Source organism: Pan troglodytes, chromosome 9, assembly GCF_028858775.2.
Source record: "Pan troglodytes isolate AG18354 chromosome 9, NHGRI_mPanTro3-v2.0_pri, whole genome shotgun sequence".
Taxonomy (NCBI): domain Eukaryota; kingdom Metazoa; phylum Chordata; class Mammalia; order Primates; family Hominidae; genus Pan; species Pan troglodytes.
Window position 1 is genome coordinate 128,280,467 of NC_072407.2, and position 19,161 is coordinate 128,299,627.

Sequence of the window (19,161 nt, forward strand, 5' to 3'; positions counted from 1 at the left end):
GTGTGGACAGCGTGGCCTGGGAAGCAGACAGATGGTGGGGGAGAGTGGGTGGGTAGAACCTGTGGGAAGGCCTTGAGAATGGTGGAAAGTCTCCAGGTGGTGGTTTCAACTGACAGGTGGGAGCTGCCCTGGAAGGGTGCCGAGGGCCTTCTCCAAGCCCCAGGGCTCGCCGTCCGTGGTGGCTTCCTTCTCCCCACTCTGTGCCTCTCCTGTTTGTACAACTTCTTATTCTGCTCCTCCCCATCACCCCTCCTCCTTCCCCTGCCATCCACCTCTCCTTTGAGGAGTTCCCCAAAAAACCAAACTTGGAACCTTTCAGGAAATTATCTATACAGGTTTCTGATGGCACTTCCTCCTTCCAGCAGTGAGGTCACACCTCCCTGTGAGTCAGTCAACCCTGTTGATAAACTTCTTGTTGAGGAGGATAGGGGCTTGGTGCCTGGAAATGGGCGGGTTTTAATAAGAATCAGATTATGCAAGCCCGAAAAGCCTGCCTTGCTCTGTTATTTGGTCAGCGAGTCCCCAGCCTTCAGTTTTTATCTCGGCAGGAAGACAAAACAGACTCATATGAAGCAGCCAGAAGATCAAGTGCAAAACAGTGAATCAGCAAGGGCAAATGATATGGTTGCAGTTGAATACAAAAGCCCGGAGGCGGCTCGGGTTCAAGGCCTATCAGAGGCAGACGTTCAGAGGATCTTGAGACCAGGAAGGGACCTCAAAGCGTCAGAGGCTGATGAGCAGTTAGGCAACCAACAGGGCTCAAGCAGCGCAGGGACATGGCTTGTATGGGCGGGCACACAAGTAAACACACAGGCTCTCTCCAGCACACAGGACCAAGGCATCATGCTGCCAGAGGGGCTGGTGTCTGCCACTTTGTCAGAGTAGGGCTGTGGATTTTGTGCCTTGCTTGGGAAGCTCTCAGGGATGGCAGGATGGCAGGCTCCTAAGTGATAGCAGGGGGGAAGCTTGAGGCACAGTGGGTGGTCCTTACTCTCCATCCCCTGCCTGAGAACCAGGAAGCCTCATTCAGAGATTAGCCCCTTTACTGCAGGTGGTAGCCCAGGTGCAGCCAACCTGCTTCAGGGTCTCAGGGCCTGCTGTGGACCCCCATGGCCCTGGGAGAGACTCCTTAGAAACAGCAGAATCACGAACATGGTGAAACCCATCTCTACTAAAAAACAGAAAAATTAGCCAGGTGTGGTGGTGGGCTCCTGTAATCCCACCTACTTGGGAGGCTGAAGCAGGAGAATCCCTTGAACCCGGGAGGCGGAGGTTGCGGTGAGCCACCGCACTTTGGCCTGGGTGACAGAGCAAGACTCCCTCTCAGAAAAAAAAATTAAAAAAATAGAAACAGCTGGGGAGTGGAGGGTGTGGTCAGAAAGCCTCAGGGACCTGCTTCAGCCTTCAGGGAGTTCAGATGAGGCACAACGAAGCCACTGGCCTCCACTCAGCCATTCTTCCCTGCAGCTCTTTTTTTTTTTTTTGAGACAATCTCGCTCCATCACCCAGGCTGGATTGCAGTGGCGCAATTTCGACTCACTGCAACCTCTGCCTCCTGGGTTCAAGTGATTCTCCTGCCTCAGCCTCCTGAGTAGCTGGGACTACAGGGATGCGCCCCCATGCCCAGCTAATTTTTGTATTTTTAGTAGAGACAGGGTTTCACCATGTTGGCCAGGCTGGTCTTCAACTCCTGGCCTCAGGTGATCCACCCGTCTCGGCCTCCCAAAGTGTTGGGATTCCAGGCGTGAGCCACCGCGCCCAGCCCCTGCAATACTTCAACAGTCCCTAGATTCAGGCAACATGGAGTTGCAGCCAAGGAACTTTGAGGTAGTGACCAATGCAGGGAGGTCTGACAGAGAATCAGCAGGATCCATTTCATGGCCACCACACATCTGACTGACTCTTTCTTGGGCTAAGCAAATACTTTTGTGGGCAGTGACACTGGCAGCTGCTGGGGTCTTGGCAGGAGGTTGGATGGAGGTCTTCTCCCAGAGCAGTGTCCAGCTTGCAGGAATGCTCCCTGGGTCGCAGTTGTGCCCATTCCAGGTCCAGGGGAAAGAAGTGACCCGCCTCCCCTCTGAAAGCAGATGTGGTCCCAACAAGCAAACACGGGCTCCATCTCCAGCACCACAACTGCCACGGAGCAGAGGGAGGCCTCCCTGTGGAGCAGCCCTTCCCTGCAGCCTCAGCCCATGCCCTCCTGCCCAGCCCCCAGCGGTGCTGCTGGAGGGTCTGACTCCACGGGCTCCCGCTGACCTTGCCGTTCCTTCCCCTCATCTCGTAGCGCCTGGCCCCTGGAGGAAGGTGGGTAGGAATTTGACACTGGATAAATAAACGTTTGAGGGGCAAGAGAGATGGGACAGAGTTCACCCAACAGGACAGACGAGGCTGGCAGTCACTGCAGAGGGCAGGCTCTCAGGTCTGGAGAGGCAGGGCATGGAGACAGGGACCCACACTCTGGAAGGTTTCTCGACTCCCCCGAGGGGCTGGCCAGTTCTGTCTTCCTTCTGCCCACTCTGTGGGGAGGAGCCTCTCTGGGATAGCGTCCCCTCACTCCTCTCCCAGCCTCGTTTATCTTCACCACAGTACAGAAGGGGGCCCCTCTCCAGGCCTCACCACTTAACTTTTCTTGTACATGGAAAGACAAGCCTCTGCTAGAGGCCTGGCAAGGGTTCCCCTTCAGAGCCAGCCAGTGCTCTGCTGCTGTAATCTCCAGGGACCCTGCCGGCCACGGCCCCCATGCAGCTCCCTCCCTCAATCCAACCCTCTTTGGGCTTATCACCCTCAAGGTCTAGAGTGCACCAGGGTTGGCCGCTCTGCCAAGTCCTGTTGAGACTCCAAAAGCATAGTCTGTCTTTATAGGGTGACCTTCATATCAGACTCCCGGGTTAACTCAAGATGATAGCTTTGCAATATAGTGCCTCCTTTTATTCCTATTTGTGAGTTTCTCCGCTTTCCTCACTAGACTGAGAGGGTCTTGAGGGTAGGAGCTTTGTTTTAGTTATCTCTCTATCCCTGGCCCCTAAGACACTACCTGGCTCGGCAAACCAACCTTTGAGACAAAGCAACATTATAACCCTACATTCATACAGCAGATCATTTCATGACCCACATTCTCGTTCCTTTTTACGAAGAAATGGGCTCAGGATGTCTTGTCCAGCATTATGGAGTGAACGTCAGCTCCAGGAAGCAGAGACTTCTGGCCCTTGGTTCACCATTTCCCCAGAACCTAGGGTGGTGACTCACCTATAAGTGCTCAAAAAACATGTGGCGAATGGAGGACCGGAGCTAGGCTCTGAATGAGGCCTCCTGGATCTCATGCAGGGGATGGAGAGTAAGGACCAGCCCCTCTACCTCATGCTTTCTTCCTGCTATCACGTAAGAACCCAACATCCTTCTGTCCTGAGCAAGCCACAAGCTGCAGCCCTGCCTTGACAAAATGGCAAATGCCAGCCCCTCTGGCAGCATGACACCTTGGTCCTGTGTGCTGCAGAGTGCCTCATGTGTTGAACTGTGTGCCCTCAGAAGCATGCCATGCCCCCGCTCTGCTGGAGCAGTGGCAGATGTCACCCTTCCTAGATAAATCCTGGACGGCTCCACGACTGGCTTTTAGCCCCAATACTTGGCCTACATTCTTTCTGGCTTGGTTGGAGAAGGAAAGAAGCAGTTGGAGGCATGACTGCTATTGTTCCTTGGCTTCTCTCCATTTGCCTCAAACTTTCCTAATAGAGCAAAATTGCTGAGTGGTCTCTATTTACCAACATGAAACAGAAAAATACCATCTCAGGCTCCATATTCCATGTCCCTGTTGAATACAGATCCCCGAACTGAGAAATAAGAAACAACTACATACGAAGTAATACTTGAAAATGTTTCTCTCGTAATACTTCCATATCCAAAGCATTTGAATATATTTATTTTATTGATGTAGGTCTGCCAACTCTTCCTTCTCAGGAAGGACTGTTTTTATTCCAAACATGTATATATAAGGTTAAAATGTATTTTTTAAAATAAGATAATTATTGATAGTTGTTTTTAAAATAGCCTTGCTTAGCAAAATAAATGTTGGCAACCCTAAGTTTGTTCTATTATAATATTATTGAAATTACATTGAATTCTGAAATCCATGTCAACTTGAAGTTACCAAGTTTTAACCACTGTTAGAAAATAAGCAGGAATGAAATCTGTTTCAAGCGTTTCAATTTCAATACAATTTAATAAACAGGTTTTGAGCATCTACCCCCACCCCCTTTTGGTTTTTTTGCAAGCACCTGGAGGCAGAGCTCATGTGGAGCTTACAATTTAGTAGGAACACAGGCATTAATTACAAAGTAATTACAATGCTGATGAGTGTGTTGAAGTGGAGGGGGCTATGGGGCTTCAGCCCCAAAAAGCTAAACCTGCAGGCTAAAACTTTAAAAAAAAATATTTAATTGGCAAATAAAAATAGTATACATTTATGGTGTACAACATGTTTTGTTATATGTATACACTGTGGAATCACTAAATCGGGCTAATTAACATATGCATTATGTCACATATTTATCATTTTGTAATGGTGAGAACATTTAAAATCCCTGTGAGCAATTTTCAAGTATACAGTACATTGCTTTTTTTTGTTTTTTTGAAACAGAGTCTCACTGTGTCACCCAGGCTGGAGGGCAGTGGCGCAGTCTCGACTCACTGCAACCTCCACCTCCTGGGTTCAAGCGATTCAGCCTCCCAAGTAGCTGAGATTACAGGCGCACACCACCACACCTGGCTAATTTTGTAGTTTTAGTAGAAACAGGGTTTCACCATGTTGGACAAGCTGGTCTAGAACTCCTGACCTCAAGTGATCTGTCTGCCTCAGCTTCCCAAAGTGCTGGGATTACAGGCGTAAGCCACCCCCCACCGCCCAGTACATTGTTATTAACTATTGTCACCATGTGGCACAATGGATCTCTGGAACTTCTTCCTCTCATCCAACTGAAAGTTTGCATTCTCTGACCATCTCCCCATTCCAACAGGCAACCACCATTCTACTCTCTGCTTCTGTGAGTTCCACTTTGTTAGGTTCTACACACGAGATCACGCAGCGTTTGTCTTCTTGTGCTCTAGGCTGGATCTTGGTCATCAGCTCAATGACAAGCAGAGTAAAGGCCTGGAAGTTAGGGAGACCAGGGCTCAGTGTGGCTGGCACTGAGAGCTGAGCTGCTAGCGTGGGCCCACACATACATTTAGGACTGTAGCCAATTTTCCTTTCAGAACCACGATGAAGAAATGAAAGCCAAGGCCAAGAAAATCTTTAATGTTCTGTTCCTCCCCTGCTTGGGAAGCAGAGTGGTCTGAAGGCTCCAACACAGAATTTGTGCCATAACCAAGTCTTATCTGGGGCAAGTTACATAACTGCTCATGAAATAGGAGTGATAACAATGCTTCCCCCAGAGGGTTTTTCTGAGGGTTAAATAAGAATTTTGTGGGACATAGTAATCACTCAGTAAATGTTCTGGTCTGAGAGTGACCAAAAGGATGGAACTAGAGATATTTGGGCAAGATATTTGCTATGGCCTGAACGTCTGTGTTCCCCTAAAATTCATATGTGGGAATCCTAACACCCAAGGCAATCGTGGGGCCTTTGGGAGGTGATTAGGCCATGAGGGTGGGGGGCCCCCATTAATGGGATTAGTGTCTCATAAAAGAGATCCCAGAGTCACCCCTAGGCCCTTCCTCTCACTGTGAGGTTACAGTGAGAAGATGACCTTGTATGAACCAGGAAGCAGACTGCTGGCATCTTCATCTTAGACTTTCTAGCCTACAGAACTGTGAGAGATTTCTGTAGTTTATAAGCCATCCAGTCTACATTTTGTATAACAGACCAAACAAATATTAAAAATAACTTCGTGATTAGAAGTGCTACAAAATGCTAGACTACGCATGGAACCAAGAGTTTCTATTTATTTACTTTTTGAGACAGTCTCACTCTGTTGCCAGGCTGGAGTGCAGTGGCTCAATCTCGGCTCACTGCAACCTCCGCCTCCCGGGTTCAAGTGATTCTCCTGCCTCAGCCTCCTGAGTAGCTGGGATTACAGGCACCCACTACCACGCCCAGTTAATTTTTGTGTTTTTAGTAGAGATGGGGTTTCACCATGTTGGCCAGGCTGGTCTCGAAATTCCGAATTCTGGTGATCCACCCACCTCGGCCTCCCAAAGTGCTGAGATTACGGGCATGAGCCAACACTCCTGGCCAACCAAGAGGTTTCAAGGAAAAAAGCCGTAAACTTTTGGTGGTTAACTGACTGTGGTCCTAAACAGAGGCAGGGGCTGTTTGCAATGACTTCTCAGGATCTCTTTCAGCCTACAGGTTCCTGGAATGCATTTCAGCTAACACTACAAGAGTGATGTCCCTTGCTACTGAGAACCCTGGGAACAGCTCAGCTCCATGGTCCAGCCATATAAATCTGATAAAAATAGGAGCTGAAATACCATCCTGGAGTTGCTATTTTTAAAATCATCTGAGATGCTGGATGGGGTATATTTCTTCCTCAAACACATCTTGCTGTTTCCTCCTCTTGGTGGGCAGGATGCTAACGTGGCACATGATACAGGAGCTGTTCCACGCTGCTGCTCACACCCACTCCTGCCAGAGAGGGGCCGCAGGGCCAGGGCTTCCCAGATCTAGATGCACCTGCTCCTCCCTCTGCTCCTGAGGCCCCTCTGGTTGCCCCAGCACAGAGGTGTCCTGCCACTTCCACCAAGCAGAAACACAGGAGAGTTTGGGAGGCAAAGGAAATGGGAATGGAGGCAGCACTGATGGCTTGGAAGGGGACTAAGACCTGATGTTCCTCTGGTTGCCTTGGTCCCACTTTGGCACAGTTAACATCCAAAAGAAACAGTCCCCATGGGCCAAAGCCCTGCTTATCCCATCCTACTGCCTCTTGCTGAGCCGCTCATCATGTGTTGTAGTTGCACCAAAGGGGGGCCTGGGGCCAAAAAAGCACATGGAGAGGAGAGAGGAGAGAGGAGAGAAGAGGAGAAGGAAAGATGGAAAGACAAGAAAAGAGAGAGAGAGAGGAAGGAAGGAAAGAAGGAAGGAAGAAAAAAAAAGAAAAAGAAAGAAGGAAAGATGGAAAGACAAGAAAAGAGAGAGAAAGGAACGAAGGAAGAAGGAAGGAAGAAAGGAAAGAAAGAAAAAGAGAGAAGAGGAGAAGGAAAGATGGAAAGACAAGAAGAGAGAGAGAGAAAGCAAGGAAGGAAAGAGGAAGAAAAAGAAAAAGAGAAGAGAAGAGGAGAAGGAAAGATGGAAAGACAAGAAGAGAGAGAGAGAAAGCAAGGAAGGAAAGAGGAAGAAAAAGAAAAAGAGAAGAGAAGAGGAGAAGGAAAGATGGAAAGACAAGAAGAGAGAGAAAGCAAGGAAGGAAAGAGGAAGAAAAAGAAAAAGAGAAGAGAAGAGGAGAAGGAAAGATGGAAAGACAAGAAGAGAGAGAGAGAAAGCAAGGAAGGAAAGAAGGAAGGAAGAAAAGAAAGAAAGAAAAAGAGAGAAGAGAAGAGGAGAAAGGCACCAGAATTGCTTCCCTCCTGCCCCAAAGATGACATGGCTTCTAGGCAGTGAGCTAAGCTTGTGGCCATGCTGTTAAGAAACTGGAGGGAAAAGATCATCATGAGTAAGCACATTGTGGCCTAACCTGAGGGGAGCAGAATTACGGTTAGCTTCTGGGCACCTAGTAACCAGGCTTGGGATAAGCTGGGGGAGAGGCCTGAATACAGCTTATAGGTTAGAAAAGGCACGCCACCTGCATAGTAACAGCACACACTTATATATAGCAGGTTATGCTTTCAGACCAAATTCGCATCCATTGCCTGATTTAATGCCAACAATAGCCCTTTGAATAAGCAGTTATTTCCTTTCCCCTCCCCCCACCCCAGTAAGAAAACTAAAGCTATTTAGTGGCAGAGACAAGAGTTGGAACTCAGGTCTCCAGGAACAAATGCTGGTTCTTAAGTTCCATTTTCTGGTAGAGTGACATTTACGTGATTCACGGCAAGAACTGCAAACTGTGCTTAGATCTAGTTCATCAAATGGCCAAGTTTAGAGGCTGGGCTGACGCTTGGATCAGTTCTGTCAGATTCACTTAGTTATGAAGGGCAGCTGCTTACTCCCTTTGGGCCAGTCTTCCCATCTGTAGAACAAGGAGGCTCTTCCGTCTTCCTCGACTTGCCCGAGGCAGGGACTTAGTCATTGTGTTCTTTATACCCAGCTTAATTCCAGGCCTGGAGATGGCATGCAATAAATAGTTGTTGAATGGCTCACGCCTGTAATCCCAACACTCTGGGAGGCCGAGGCGGGCGGATCATAAGGTCAAGAGATCGAGACCATCCTGGCCAGCATGGTGAAACCTCGTCTCTACTAAAAATACAAAAATTAGCTGGGCATGGTGGCGCGCGCCTGTAGTCCCAGCTACTCGGGAGGCTGAGGCAGGAGAATCACTTGAACCTGGGAGGCGGAGGTTGCAGTGAGCCAAGATCACGCCAGTGCACTCCAGCCTGGCGACAGAGCGAGACTCTGTCTCAAAATAATAAATAAATAAATAAATAAATAAATAAATAGTTGTTGAATGCATGTCTGACTGATTAAGCCAAAGGCACCATATTCAAACAAAATCAGACACTGGTGCAATGCCAAACAGCTTCTGCCCGTGCAAGGAATGATTTAGGATGGAGCACAGTCAACTGCAGAGGAACAACTTGGAGGCAGACTCTCCTTACTCAGCTCACTTGGAGCAGAGCTTCCTGAGTTGGGGGTTCTTGACAGATAAGCCCTCCAGCTTCAGCAGAAGCAGGCTTGGAGCTGCCACTTCTCTGAACCCCCTTGCACTTACTGTCAGTCACTCACACCTTGCACTTATTCACATCCTATCCTGCCTCGTTCTTGAATGGAGTCCATGGTGAGCCTTCTCTGTGCCGCTGGATGGTAAGCTTCCTGGGGACAGGGAATGGGTCTGATACTTTCCTTGGAGCCCCTGGCGCTCCCGGCACTGGGCTGTTCATACGTGGGGCTCCGGAAACACTGTGCTGACCTGTGAAAGGGACTGGCCTAAGGGGCTGTGGATTGTCCTGTAGGGTGACTTCTGAACTGTTCTTCAGCCTGGGCAGTTCCCAGGTTTATTTGGGGGGATGCCTGGGTCCAAAGAACCAGGGTCAGGGGCCCAGGGGTTTCTTCCTGGAGACAGGATGCCTGGCGCCTTCAATAACGGAAAGGAAACTGAGAAACTTTCTGAGGCCAAGATAAAGAGTATGCAAGTGAGGGGTGCAGAGAGAGCAGTTTAGGGGCAGCAGGCCCCAACCGAAGCAGAGGAAGGGCCCACGTCTGGGCCCAGGGGACTGACTGGCTGCCTTGCGTGCATGGGGCATGGGAAGCATAGGCTCCCGGAACAGGACCCTGCCCCAGTTTCCTCAGTGAGGGAAGGACACCGTTCCCCGTGGGACAGAGCACTGCACCCTTTCTTGATTCTCATTGTTCCCGGGAGCGTGCGCCTTGGCTGCGCTGGGCATACCCACCCTGGCGCCATTCACAGGCAGTGCCTGCCCTGGCCCTGTGCTCACCCCATCAGGCCTCCTCTTCCGCCTCTCTGGCACCCACGGCGCCCCTGCTTGCCTCTGTCCGGGTCTCGGAGGCGCGAACACCATCCCAAGCCGGCGACCGCGCGGCATCACCCCCGCCCTTCCCCCTCCTCCACCCCGCCCTTTCTACCCCTCCCGGGAGCTCCTGGGAGTCGGGCCGCCGTGTGCGCAAGCGTGTCCAGCCCCTTCCCCGCCCCCAACCCGGGCCCGGGTCCCCGCCTCCCCTGCAGGCGGACTCGCCCGCTCCCAGGCCGGACCCGCGCCCGGGACAGGGACCGGGCCGAGTCGAGCCGTCGCGCCAGCGCTGCGCCGCCGGTCGGTGCGCCTAGCGGATCGGAGCTGCGTGCGGAACCGTGCTGCCCCGCCCCGCTCCACCCGTGAGGGTGAGTACGCGGCGGCGGTGCGCGGGGGCCCGCGGGGCGGGGCGGGGCGGGGAGCCGCGGGGTCCTCGGCCGCCTGACCCCAGCCGGCGCCGCGCCTCCCGGAGGGGGTCGGGCCCTGCACGTGGGCGCAGCGCGGGTCGGGGTGGGGCTGCCACAGCCCTGCGGAGCTGCTTTCCGGGGTCCGTTTCCCTGGACCAGATTTTCGCGGGAAGCCGGATCCTCTCCGCTCCCTTGGAGTGAGCAAGCGGGACAGTCCTGCGGAAAGTTTCCGCCCCCACTCCCCCAGCCCTGCGCCCGGACTGAAGCGGCGGCCCCCACCTCCAGCATCCTCGAGCGATGGTTTCTCCCACAACTACCCCGGTCAGGTCCAGCACTTGGGAGCTGACTGTGCTGGAGGTGACAGGCTTTGCGGGGTCCGCCTGTGTGCAGGAGTCGCAAGGTCGCTGAGCAGGACCCAAAGGTGGAGTTGTCAGTGGGAGGCCGCCTGTGCCCAGGGTCCTAGGGCCACGTTATGGGGGTCGTCAGGCCTAGGCCACTGTGCCTCAGAGCTGCATGGGTGGTGAGCAGTGGGAGGGATGCGATGGGGGGAGTGGGCTCAGCTGTCTGCTGTGGGTGTTTCCTCGGGGACCTGGCTGGCAGGGACCTCCCGGCCAGCCCAGAACTGCCAACATGTCTGCCAGCACTGCCCCTCCATTCCCAGTCCTGGTGGGGAGGCTCTGTCTGGGCAGCTTGAGGCCTGACCTACTGTGGCTGCTTCCTCTGCTCCCCAGCCTGGGTCCTGAGGGCCTGGCTTAAGGGAACTGCTGCCAGAAGGCTGGGAGTGTAGGCAGTGTTCGGGTGCCCAGCTGTGCCCTGTCTGACCTCATGGCCACCCACAAGCTGGCACCCCCCACAGGCCTCTTGGGGCAGCCTGTACTTTCCACCGCCGGAGGCGGGTACCGCGTGGAAGCCAGGCTCAGGCGGACTCATTCTTTTTGAACTTTGGGAACAGGCCTGGTACAGGCTGAGTTCTCACAAGAGACACACACCCGTGTCACTCTCTCCTGAGCTGTGCCGGACCCGTCCTACAGACTCCACCTCCTCTAGGTCCTGGCCCTGGCATCTGCCAGGGGGATTTTAAATGAGTTGATATGTGCTAAGTGCTTTGAAAGGCGCCTGCACGGAGGGAGAGCTGTATAAATATTCACTATTGGTAATATTTCTCCCATGCTGTTACTCTCCAAAGCTGCCCGATAATTCTAGAGTGGGTTCCGGGGACGTGCCCGCTGTTTGGGGCCTAGAAATGAACTCGGGAGGCTGTTTTGCTTGCTGAGAGCTGGTCTGGGAATGCCCCTTGACCGTTCCCTGCCCTGCTCCTGGCCCACTCCCAGACTGCTCCTGTGCCTGGCCCCATTGCGCTGGGTGGGTGATCCTAAGCTGCCCCATGGGCCCTGGGCTCTGTCAAGACATAGGGAGCTTGCCAGGAGTTGGGGCCAGATCCCCCAGACTCCAAGATGGTAACCGAGGTTGTGAGGGTGCACATGGAAGGAAGAGTTAGAAAAGTGAATTGGAAATTGCCAGCTTGGACTTTGGGCAGAGTGGGTATCTTTAGCTTGGGGATGGGTTGTTGTTCAGAGACAACAGGGCCGCCTTCTCTGTGAGCTGGCGGCCCAGGCTGAGGTGCCTCTGGGCTGCCTTCCCTACGGGAAGCAGTGACTGGCCCTCTGCTTCTCAGGAAGAGAGTGCCGTGCCCCCGCCAGCCTCCCAACCTCGTTAGACTCCTAGAATCCGGTTTTCTGGATAGAACTAAGAATCTGCTCCTTTCTGGACTTTTAATCCTGGAAAGGGCTCCCTTCCCCAGCAGGAGCAGAGAGGCCAAACCCCCTTTCTGTGCTCCATCTTGAGCTGTCATTCTGTCCTAACTCCCCACTGGCCACCATCTGCCCTTGCTTTGGGGGCTACCCCAGGTCTGACTTGGGCACGTTCTCTGGGTCTCTCCTCAGAGAGGCTGCTCCTGGGGTTGTCCCAATGGAATTGGGAATTCTTCTCAGAATGGCTCAAAGGTTTGCACCATCTGTTGGAGGGAAGGGATCCCTCTATCTTGGACTAATACAAATGTTTCCGTGCCTGCCAAGTTCCAGACCCTGGGCCGATAGGGAAAGGAGCTGGCTGCGGGGCCCGCAGGGGATGGAGAGGGAGCTTGGGCCCCAAGTGGGGTCTGAAGTCCAAGCCTACAGATTGCCATCAAGGCAGCCGCTAGAGCCTAGCCCAGCTCCTGGCCCCTCGGAGATGGACCTTAGATGCTGGAGAGCGGGGCAGTCCAGCAGTGCAGGGTGGGACACCCCGAGCAAACAGCCCCTGCTTCCTGCCCCCTCAGTTCAGTCGCACTGGGCCGGCTGGACGTTTCCCTGCAGCAGGCCGCTGCTGGTGGTTTAGCTCCCGCTCCGTGTTCCCCTCACGCTGGGATCCTCCTTCCTACTCAAGACCCACGACCTTGACCTGAAGCTTTTGGTTGCCGGGAGGAAATGGTGAGTGTAGGCAGATTTGGGTGACTCTTGTTATTAACCCCCTCTTCTTTGTTGCCCCCTTCCCAGAGGCTTCTGTATGAGTGTCCTGAGTGGCCCTGGATGGACTACTGGCTGTCCCTGGCCTCAGAATCACCCCAACCCCTGCCACATTTCGGGGAGGGAGGTGTGTGAATGATGTCCTTTATTCTACAGACTGAGGAAGTGGTCAGTGTAGCTTCACGTGAGAGCAGCAGCGTGCGATGCCCAGGCCCTAGCCAAGTGCTGGTCAGCTTCTGACTGGAGCCCCTGAGCCCTGCAGGGGCTGAATTCCCCCAAAGGTTGCTTGGGTTGTTGCTTTTCGGGGTTAGAGGGTGTGGGTGTCCAGAGCTGTGGGTTTTTAGTGTTGGCTGAGCCCTTTACCTGGGACCTACAGCCGGGCCACAACCCCATCTCTGTTCCCCTGTACCCCACACTGCCCTGTGATAGGATGTGATAAGATGGTTGGATTGCCTATACTGAAGCCCTGGGTGCCACTGCTGGCCCAGCAGGGAGGAGGTTGCTGCTGCTCGGGCTGAAGTGAGGTGTGGGTCTGGCTGGGCCTCCAGTTTCCCACCTGGGCCTTGATTGTGAGGAAGGCCTGGCTGCAGAAGCCCAGAAGCACCTGAGTAGGAGAGTTCCTTTGTCCCACCTGCAGCTCATTCAAGCCTGTGCATGGGGGTTGGGGTCCGCAGGATCTTGCTTTCCTGTTTAGGGGAGGCAGCCCCAAAGAGTGCTGGGACCAGTTTGGAGAGTGCTAGGGAATGCTGGTCTGCAGCGACCCTACTTGTGCTCTGCGTCCTCTGCCAACTGCAGCATGGGTGAACATCTGTACATCTGTCCCCATAATGAAAATGGCCTCAGCAAATAACAAAAATATTACCATTTAGCAATCAGGCACTTATTAAAAGCCTGGCCCAATAAACTTAAAAAAAAAAAAAAAAGATGTGCTAGACACTTTACATCCCTTCATGTGAGCTTCACACAACCCTGTAATTAAGCCCATTTATAAATGAAGAAATGGAGGATTGAAGGATTAAGTTACTTGGCCAAGGTCATACAGCTCGTAAGCAGCTGAGCTAGGACTCAAATCCAGGCCTGCTTCCAAAACCTTTACTTTTCAGCCCAGTTCTCAACTGCCCCCTGGAGTTTGCTCATTTTGCCCCATGAAGAAACAGATCCCAGCTCAAAGGCATGAAGGGGTTTGCTCAAGGCCACAGTGTATTAGTGTCAAAGGTGGAACACAAACCCTGACCTCTGAGTGCTCTCCCGAACCCCACATCCCGGCCGGGCCCGTACCCTGAGCACACGCTTGTCCGCTTTCTCAGCTGGGCGGGGCGGGGCAGGACAAGGTTCTTCTCCCTCCCTCCTTCCCTCCTTCCCTCCTTCCCCGTGGGCCCTCCCAGCCTCCCCAGCCCCCACCTCTGCTGCTTTCCCTTGGCAATTGCTTCCATCTGGCCTGCCTGCAGCTCCTATTCCTTTGGAAATGTGGCTGCCGCCCACATGGCTGCAAGGCAACCACGGCCACACGTGGGGAAGGGGAGGGGCCCTATGGGGTCTAAGCACAGGGAACCCAGCCAAAGTGGCTGCTCCTGGCGTCTGGCATCCTGATTCCTGCCAGGCAGAAGCACCTTGGCTGCCTGGCCCTCCTTGATGCCCGTCCTGGGCTGGCTCAAGGCCAGAGAGGCTCCCAAAGACCCAATTCTCCTTCCAACATGGTGAGCTGTTTTGCCCACAGACAAGCTCCGCACCGGCAGCCCTCCCTGTCTCTTAGAGGTTGCTCAGGTTGGGAGGAGGGATTCCTGGCAGGAGAGAATTAGGGGCCAGCCGGGGTATACCCTGGGTTCCCACTGGGTTCTGATCATTTGGAGGGAAGTCATGCAAGGGACTGACGAGGGCAGAGGCTGAGGGATCCGCGGAGTTCTGGGCAGGCGAGGAGGCAGCTGACTTGCTCATGACTGTGGGTATGCGCCACCACACTAGGCTAATTTTTCTATTTTTTGTAGAGACAGGGTGTTGCCATGTTGCCCAGGCTGGTTTTTGTTTGTTTGTTTTGTTTTGTTTTTGAGACAGAGTTTTGCTCTTGTTTCCTAGGCTGGAGTGCAGTGGCGCGATCTCGGCTAACTGCAACCTCCATCTTCTGGTTTCAAGTTATTCTCCTGCCTCAGCCTCCTGAGTAGCTGAGATTACAGGCGCCCGCCACCACGCCTGGCTAATTTTTGTACTTTTAGTAGAGACAGGGTTTCATCATGTTGGCCAGGCTGGTCTCGAACTCCTGACCTTGTGATCCGCCCACCTCAGCCTCCCAAAGTGCTGGGATTACAGGCGTGAGCCACCGTGCCCAGCCGAGCGTGTCTGTCTTGTTCACTGGTGTATTTTCTTAATGCCTGGAGTGATGTCTAGCAAACAATAAGCACTCAATAGATTCTTGTGTGGTGAGTGATGGAAATGCAGCTCAGGTATGCCGATTTGTCTTTGCTGCATCTTTACTTTGCTTCCTCCTCCCAGGGCAAAGGGAAAAAGTTTCCCTTTTGCCAGTTGAGCTGTTTGCCAGAGAAAGATCTGGCCCCATCTGTGTGCTGCCACCTTGGGGGTCTCTGTTCAGACACCAGAGAGGCAGGCAGGAACCCAGGTGAGGATGGGCAGGAGCTTGTCCCCTGAGGAGTGCATGCCCCATTCCACCCACCACAGGGTCGGCTGGCCACATTTCTCTACCCATCACCCCTCCCTAGTAACCTTCAGGTCCCTGCAGACAGGTCCTGACCTCAGCTCCAATCCCTATGTCAGTCCTCTCCTTATTTGAGGCCCAAGAAAGGTACCCCTACGGTGGAACCCTCACTTGGGTCCTGAGAGGGAGTGACAGCTTTGGAAGAGCGAGGGGTTCACCCACATTTGCCTCCTCCTGAACAGCTCCACTTTTATTCCTCGTACATATTGCGTTTCCACTTCAATTTTTTTTTGAAACTGTGACAGAGGGTTTCTTGGCTTTAATTTTTTTTTTTTTTGAAAACCCCCATTGAGTTCCAGTTGTGACCCCCCTGTGGTTCTCATTTTCTGGTAGCATGCCGTGTGTGGTCTCACCTCCTCGCCTTTGCTTCTGCTGCCTCACATGGCTTGGGCATTGTTGGTAATGACCTTGCTAGACTGCAAATGTCCTTCAGTATCAACTGAAGCCCCAGTCCTGGGAAGCCTCCGTGGCCACCCAGCACCGGCACTTCCTCCCCCTTCCTCCCCCTGTGTTCTCCACTCCCTGCAGGTCCTATGCCTGTGACAGGGAGGGAACCCTGTGCTGGGGTGACCCCAGCATGGACCTCAGTGGGGCTCAGGCTGAACCAAAGGTAGGTGGTTCTGGGGATAGTGCCTGAGGTGGTGGTATGGAGCTGTGAGATTTGTATTCCTAGAAGCAGGTTGGAGGCTCTCAGCCCTTCCCTCCACGCATAGCCTTGGATACAGCTTGCAGCCTGCCACTGTAGCCTCCATTTCCTTCTCTGAGAAATTAACACTTCTTTTTTTTTTTGAGATGGAGTCTGGCTCTATTGCCCAGGCTGGAGTGCAGTGGTGCGATCTCGGCTCACTGCCATCTCTGCCTCCTGGGTTCAAGTGATTCTCCTGCCTCAGCCTCCCAAGTAGCTGGGATCACAGGTGTGTGCCACCACTCCTGGCTAATTTTTGTACTTTTAGTAGAAATGGGGTTTCACCGTGTTGGCCAGGCTGGTCTCAACTCCTGACCTCAGGTAATCTGCCCACCTGAGCCTCCCAGAGTGCCAGGATTACAGGAGTGAGCCACCGTGTCTGGCCAACATTTCTTCCTTTTTTTTTTTTTTTTTTTTTTTAAGACGGAGTCTCACTCTGTTGCCCAGGCTGGAGTACAGTGGCACGATCTCAGCTCACTGCAACCTCTGCCTCCCGGGTTCAAGCGAGATTCTCCTACCTCAGCTGGGATTACAGGTGCCCACCACCACACCCGACTAATTTTTGTATTTTTAGTAGAGATGGGGGGTCTCACCATGTTGGCCAAGCTGGTCTCGAACTCCTGACCTCAAATGATCCACCTGCCTCGGCCTCCCAAAGTGTTGGGATTATAGGCGTGAACTACCGTGCTCCGCCTGGCTAACACTTCTTAATGGGATAACGCTTCAGATAACATCCAGTGCCCGGACTCCAGCACTCTATAAATGCTGGCTGGTGTGCTTTTCTGGGATTCCAGGGTGGGGTCCAGAGACTGAAGAGGGTCTACTTTCTGGCCCAGGGGAAGAGGGGCAGGTGGCTCACTAGGAGCTGTCCTGGCATCCTTTGTCCCCGTCCACTTACCAGTTATGTGACCTCGGGCAGGTCTTGCACTCTGGCACTCAATTAGCATCTGTGTTAATTGGGGTAAGAGTATCTGCCACGTCTCACAGCCTGGTGATGGACAAACAAAACAAACATTTTTTAGGCCGGGAGAGGCCTCAGAGGTTGGCTGTCATATTGCAAACGAGGGAGCAGAGACTCAGAAAAGTAACTTAGTTGTTTAAGGTCACAGAGCACCTCTCTCCCCACAGGCAGGGAGCAGGTAATTGGGCTGAGCCTCAGGAGTAACCCTTCTCTCTCTGCCTCTCCAGCCCCTACCTTATGCCTGGCCCATTCAGCTGGTCTGTTCTCCAGGCCCCTAGGACTGGGTGGGCTAAGATGAGTGGTCTAGAAATCCCTCCCCAGCTGGGCTGGACTGAATGAGGGGCTGGCCGAGGAGCGGGTGTTGATGGAGTATGGGAGATTGTCCTCACAGGCAGTGTGGGCCGTTTCTCTAGACCTCCTGCCCCCATCTCCTTCCTGTCCCTGTTTGAGCCGTGCTCTTCTTCTTCAATCCCTTTCTGTCTGCCTTCTCTTTCCACCCCTAGATTTCTCACCATCTTCAGTGATCCCTCCTCCTTCCTTTCTGCCTCCTCTGCGTTCTCTCCTTGCCCTTGCTTCTCTGATCTGCCTTTTTTCTCCAGCCTCAGCATTCAGGTTGTCCTCATAGTGGAACTGGGACTCTGGGGGTGGCTGGGTTGGGTTGCCTGGAGGCCGGGGATGTTCAGGAGAGCCTTCATTGGGAGCCCATGGGAGCAGGAGTCAGCTCCTCCTGTTGGCAGCTCCAGCATTTTCAAATGAAAATGGCTCTTCCAGGAGTTGAGTTTGGCGAAGAGACAGTGCCTGCCCAAAGTATGCAATGCTTTTATCTTTAGCTCAGCTCCTGAGCCCTCATGCAACTCTTTGGATATCTTCCTGCAAAGGACGGTGGGATCTTGTCTTTCTGGGGCCTCAGGGTCTCCAAAGATGGGCTGACTAAGCTTCCCTAGCCTGGGACCTGAACCCTCCACCCTCCTCTCTCTTGAGCTCTTTTTCCCAGGGGAAGCTGCTCGAATGAGGGGAGTTGGCCAACACAGTTTTCTACTCTCAGACCCCATTGAGGTGAGCACACAACAGTGTTCTGTGTGAGGGTCTGGATACACTCCCCACCCTCCCAGGCCCGGCACCGTGTCGCCCTGCCCCAGCCCAGAGCTTGCCTCTATTGGCTTTGTGACCCTCGCTTTGTACTGTGGCTTTATTCTGCCTTAGGGACCAGCTGGTCCCCTGCTGTGGTTCCACACAGTGGAGACTGATCCCTGACCACCCATTCAGCTGCCTGGCGGCCCTGGGGCAAGTGTTTGTCCCCCATCTCCCAAAATGGCGGGGTGTAGGGGCTCCCTGCCCGGATTCCCAACCCTGCCAAGGCAGAGGGAATGGGGAACAGCTGCGCTGGCCCATTCCGGCTCCATATGGATTTGGTTTGACAACAAAGCTCCCTCTGTGTGTTCCCAAGCCCCTTACATAACCAGGGGCTGTGGGCAGAGGAGGAAAGGAGGAGGAGGTGGAGATGGGGACCAGGAGACACCAGGATGGGATGGCTGGAAAGGACACAGGGACCGGGAGGAGAGGGCAGGAGACGAGGGCCAGAGAGGAGGAGAGGGTGGGAGCAGGAGGGGGAAGTGCTGGTCTTGACCTCGCAGTTCTGCCTCCTGCTTCCTGGGGAGGGGAGGGTGGAGTCCAGCCACCGACCTCTGCTTGTGGATGCTTTGTCTTCTTTTCTTTGGACCTTTCCCACCAGTCCTGGATGGGCTGAGGAGGGGCCGTGGGACCTGTCTGGGGTGAGGTGAGGTCAGGTGTTGGGCTGGACGTGGGAGGCTGTTCCTTGGCCGCAGCCTGTAACTGAATAAATGCCATTAAAAGGGGAATCCATTTCCTCCCTCACTCCTGGCTTCCATTGCCTTCCCCCAGGCCCCAGCCCTGGTTCCAGAATCCCTCTGACCACTCCTTTTGTAGTGCTCAGGAGGGCAGAATAACTGCAGCCTTTCCCTGTGCCCTGCCAGGCTGGTCCCGGGCCCCCTCCCAGCCCACTCATCCAGGGATGCAGCTCTGGCCTTGGCCCACCCCCATCAGAGGGCCTGTGGCCCTGATCACCGCACTCCCCACTCTGTGATCAGACGTTCTCTCCTGAGCATCGCTGACCCTGCAGCTGTCCAAATAGAGCAAGAAGCGAATGTTCTCTTTGGGGCACAGCTGGACTGGCAGCCCTGCAGGGTCAGGTGAGCTGCCAGTCCTGGGTGTGTTCTCGGGGGTGGGGGTGGGAGGATCACGTCCTGGGCCGAGATCCCTTC

General features: G+C 53.6%; 1 protein-coding gene and 1 long non-coding RNA gene across 12 annotated transcripts in view; one reads left to right on the forward strand and one right to left on the reverse strand.

Moving 5' to 3' along the window:
• Nucleotides 1-3,894: 3,894 nt before the first annotated feature.
• On the reverse strand, nt 3,895-9,695 carry LOC134807285 (uncharacterized). Its single transcript, XR_010147344.1, has 2 exons — nt 9,583-9,695; nt 3,895-5,143 (listed from the first exon to the last, which is right to left on the reverse strand). It is a non-coding gene; the product is annotated as an uncharacterized LOC134807285 (long non-coding RNA).
• Nucleotides 9,300-19,161, forward strand: part of ST3GAL4 (ST3 beta-galactoside alpha-2,3-sialyltransferase 4) — a 104,365-nt gene continuing 94,503 nt past the window's right edge. For 2 of the 11 annotated variants that reach the window (XR_010147099.1, XM_063782590.1), the window contains exon 1: nt 9,784-9,983. Coding sequence is in view for 1 of the 11 variants with exons in the window: in XM_024346828.3 (XP_024202596.1) it covers nt 12,488-12,490 (3 nt within the window). In the remaining 10 variants the exon portion in view is untranslated. Of the gene's footprint in view, nt 9,984-10,033; nt 10,444-12,339; nt 12,491-19,161 lie in introns of those variants that run through there. The other 9 variants (XM_054661165.2, XM_063782587.1, XM_063782585.1 and 6 more) reach the window with 8 other exon arrangements.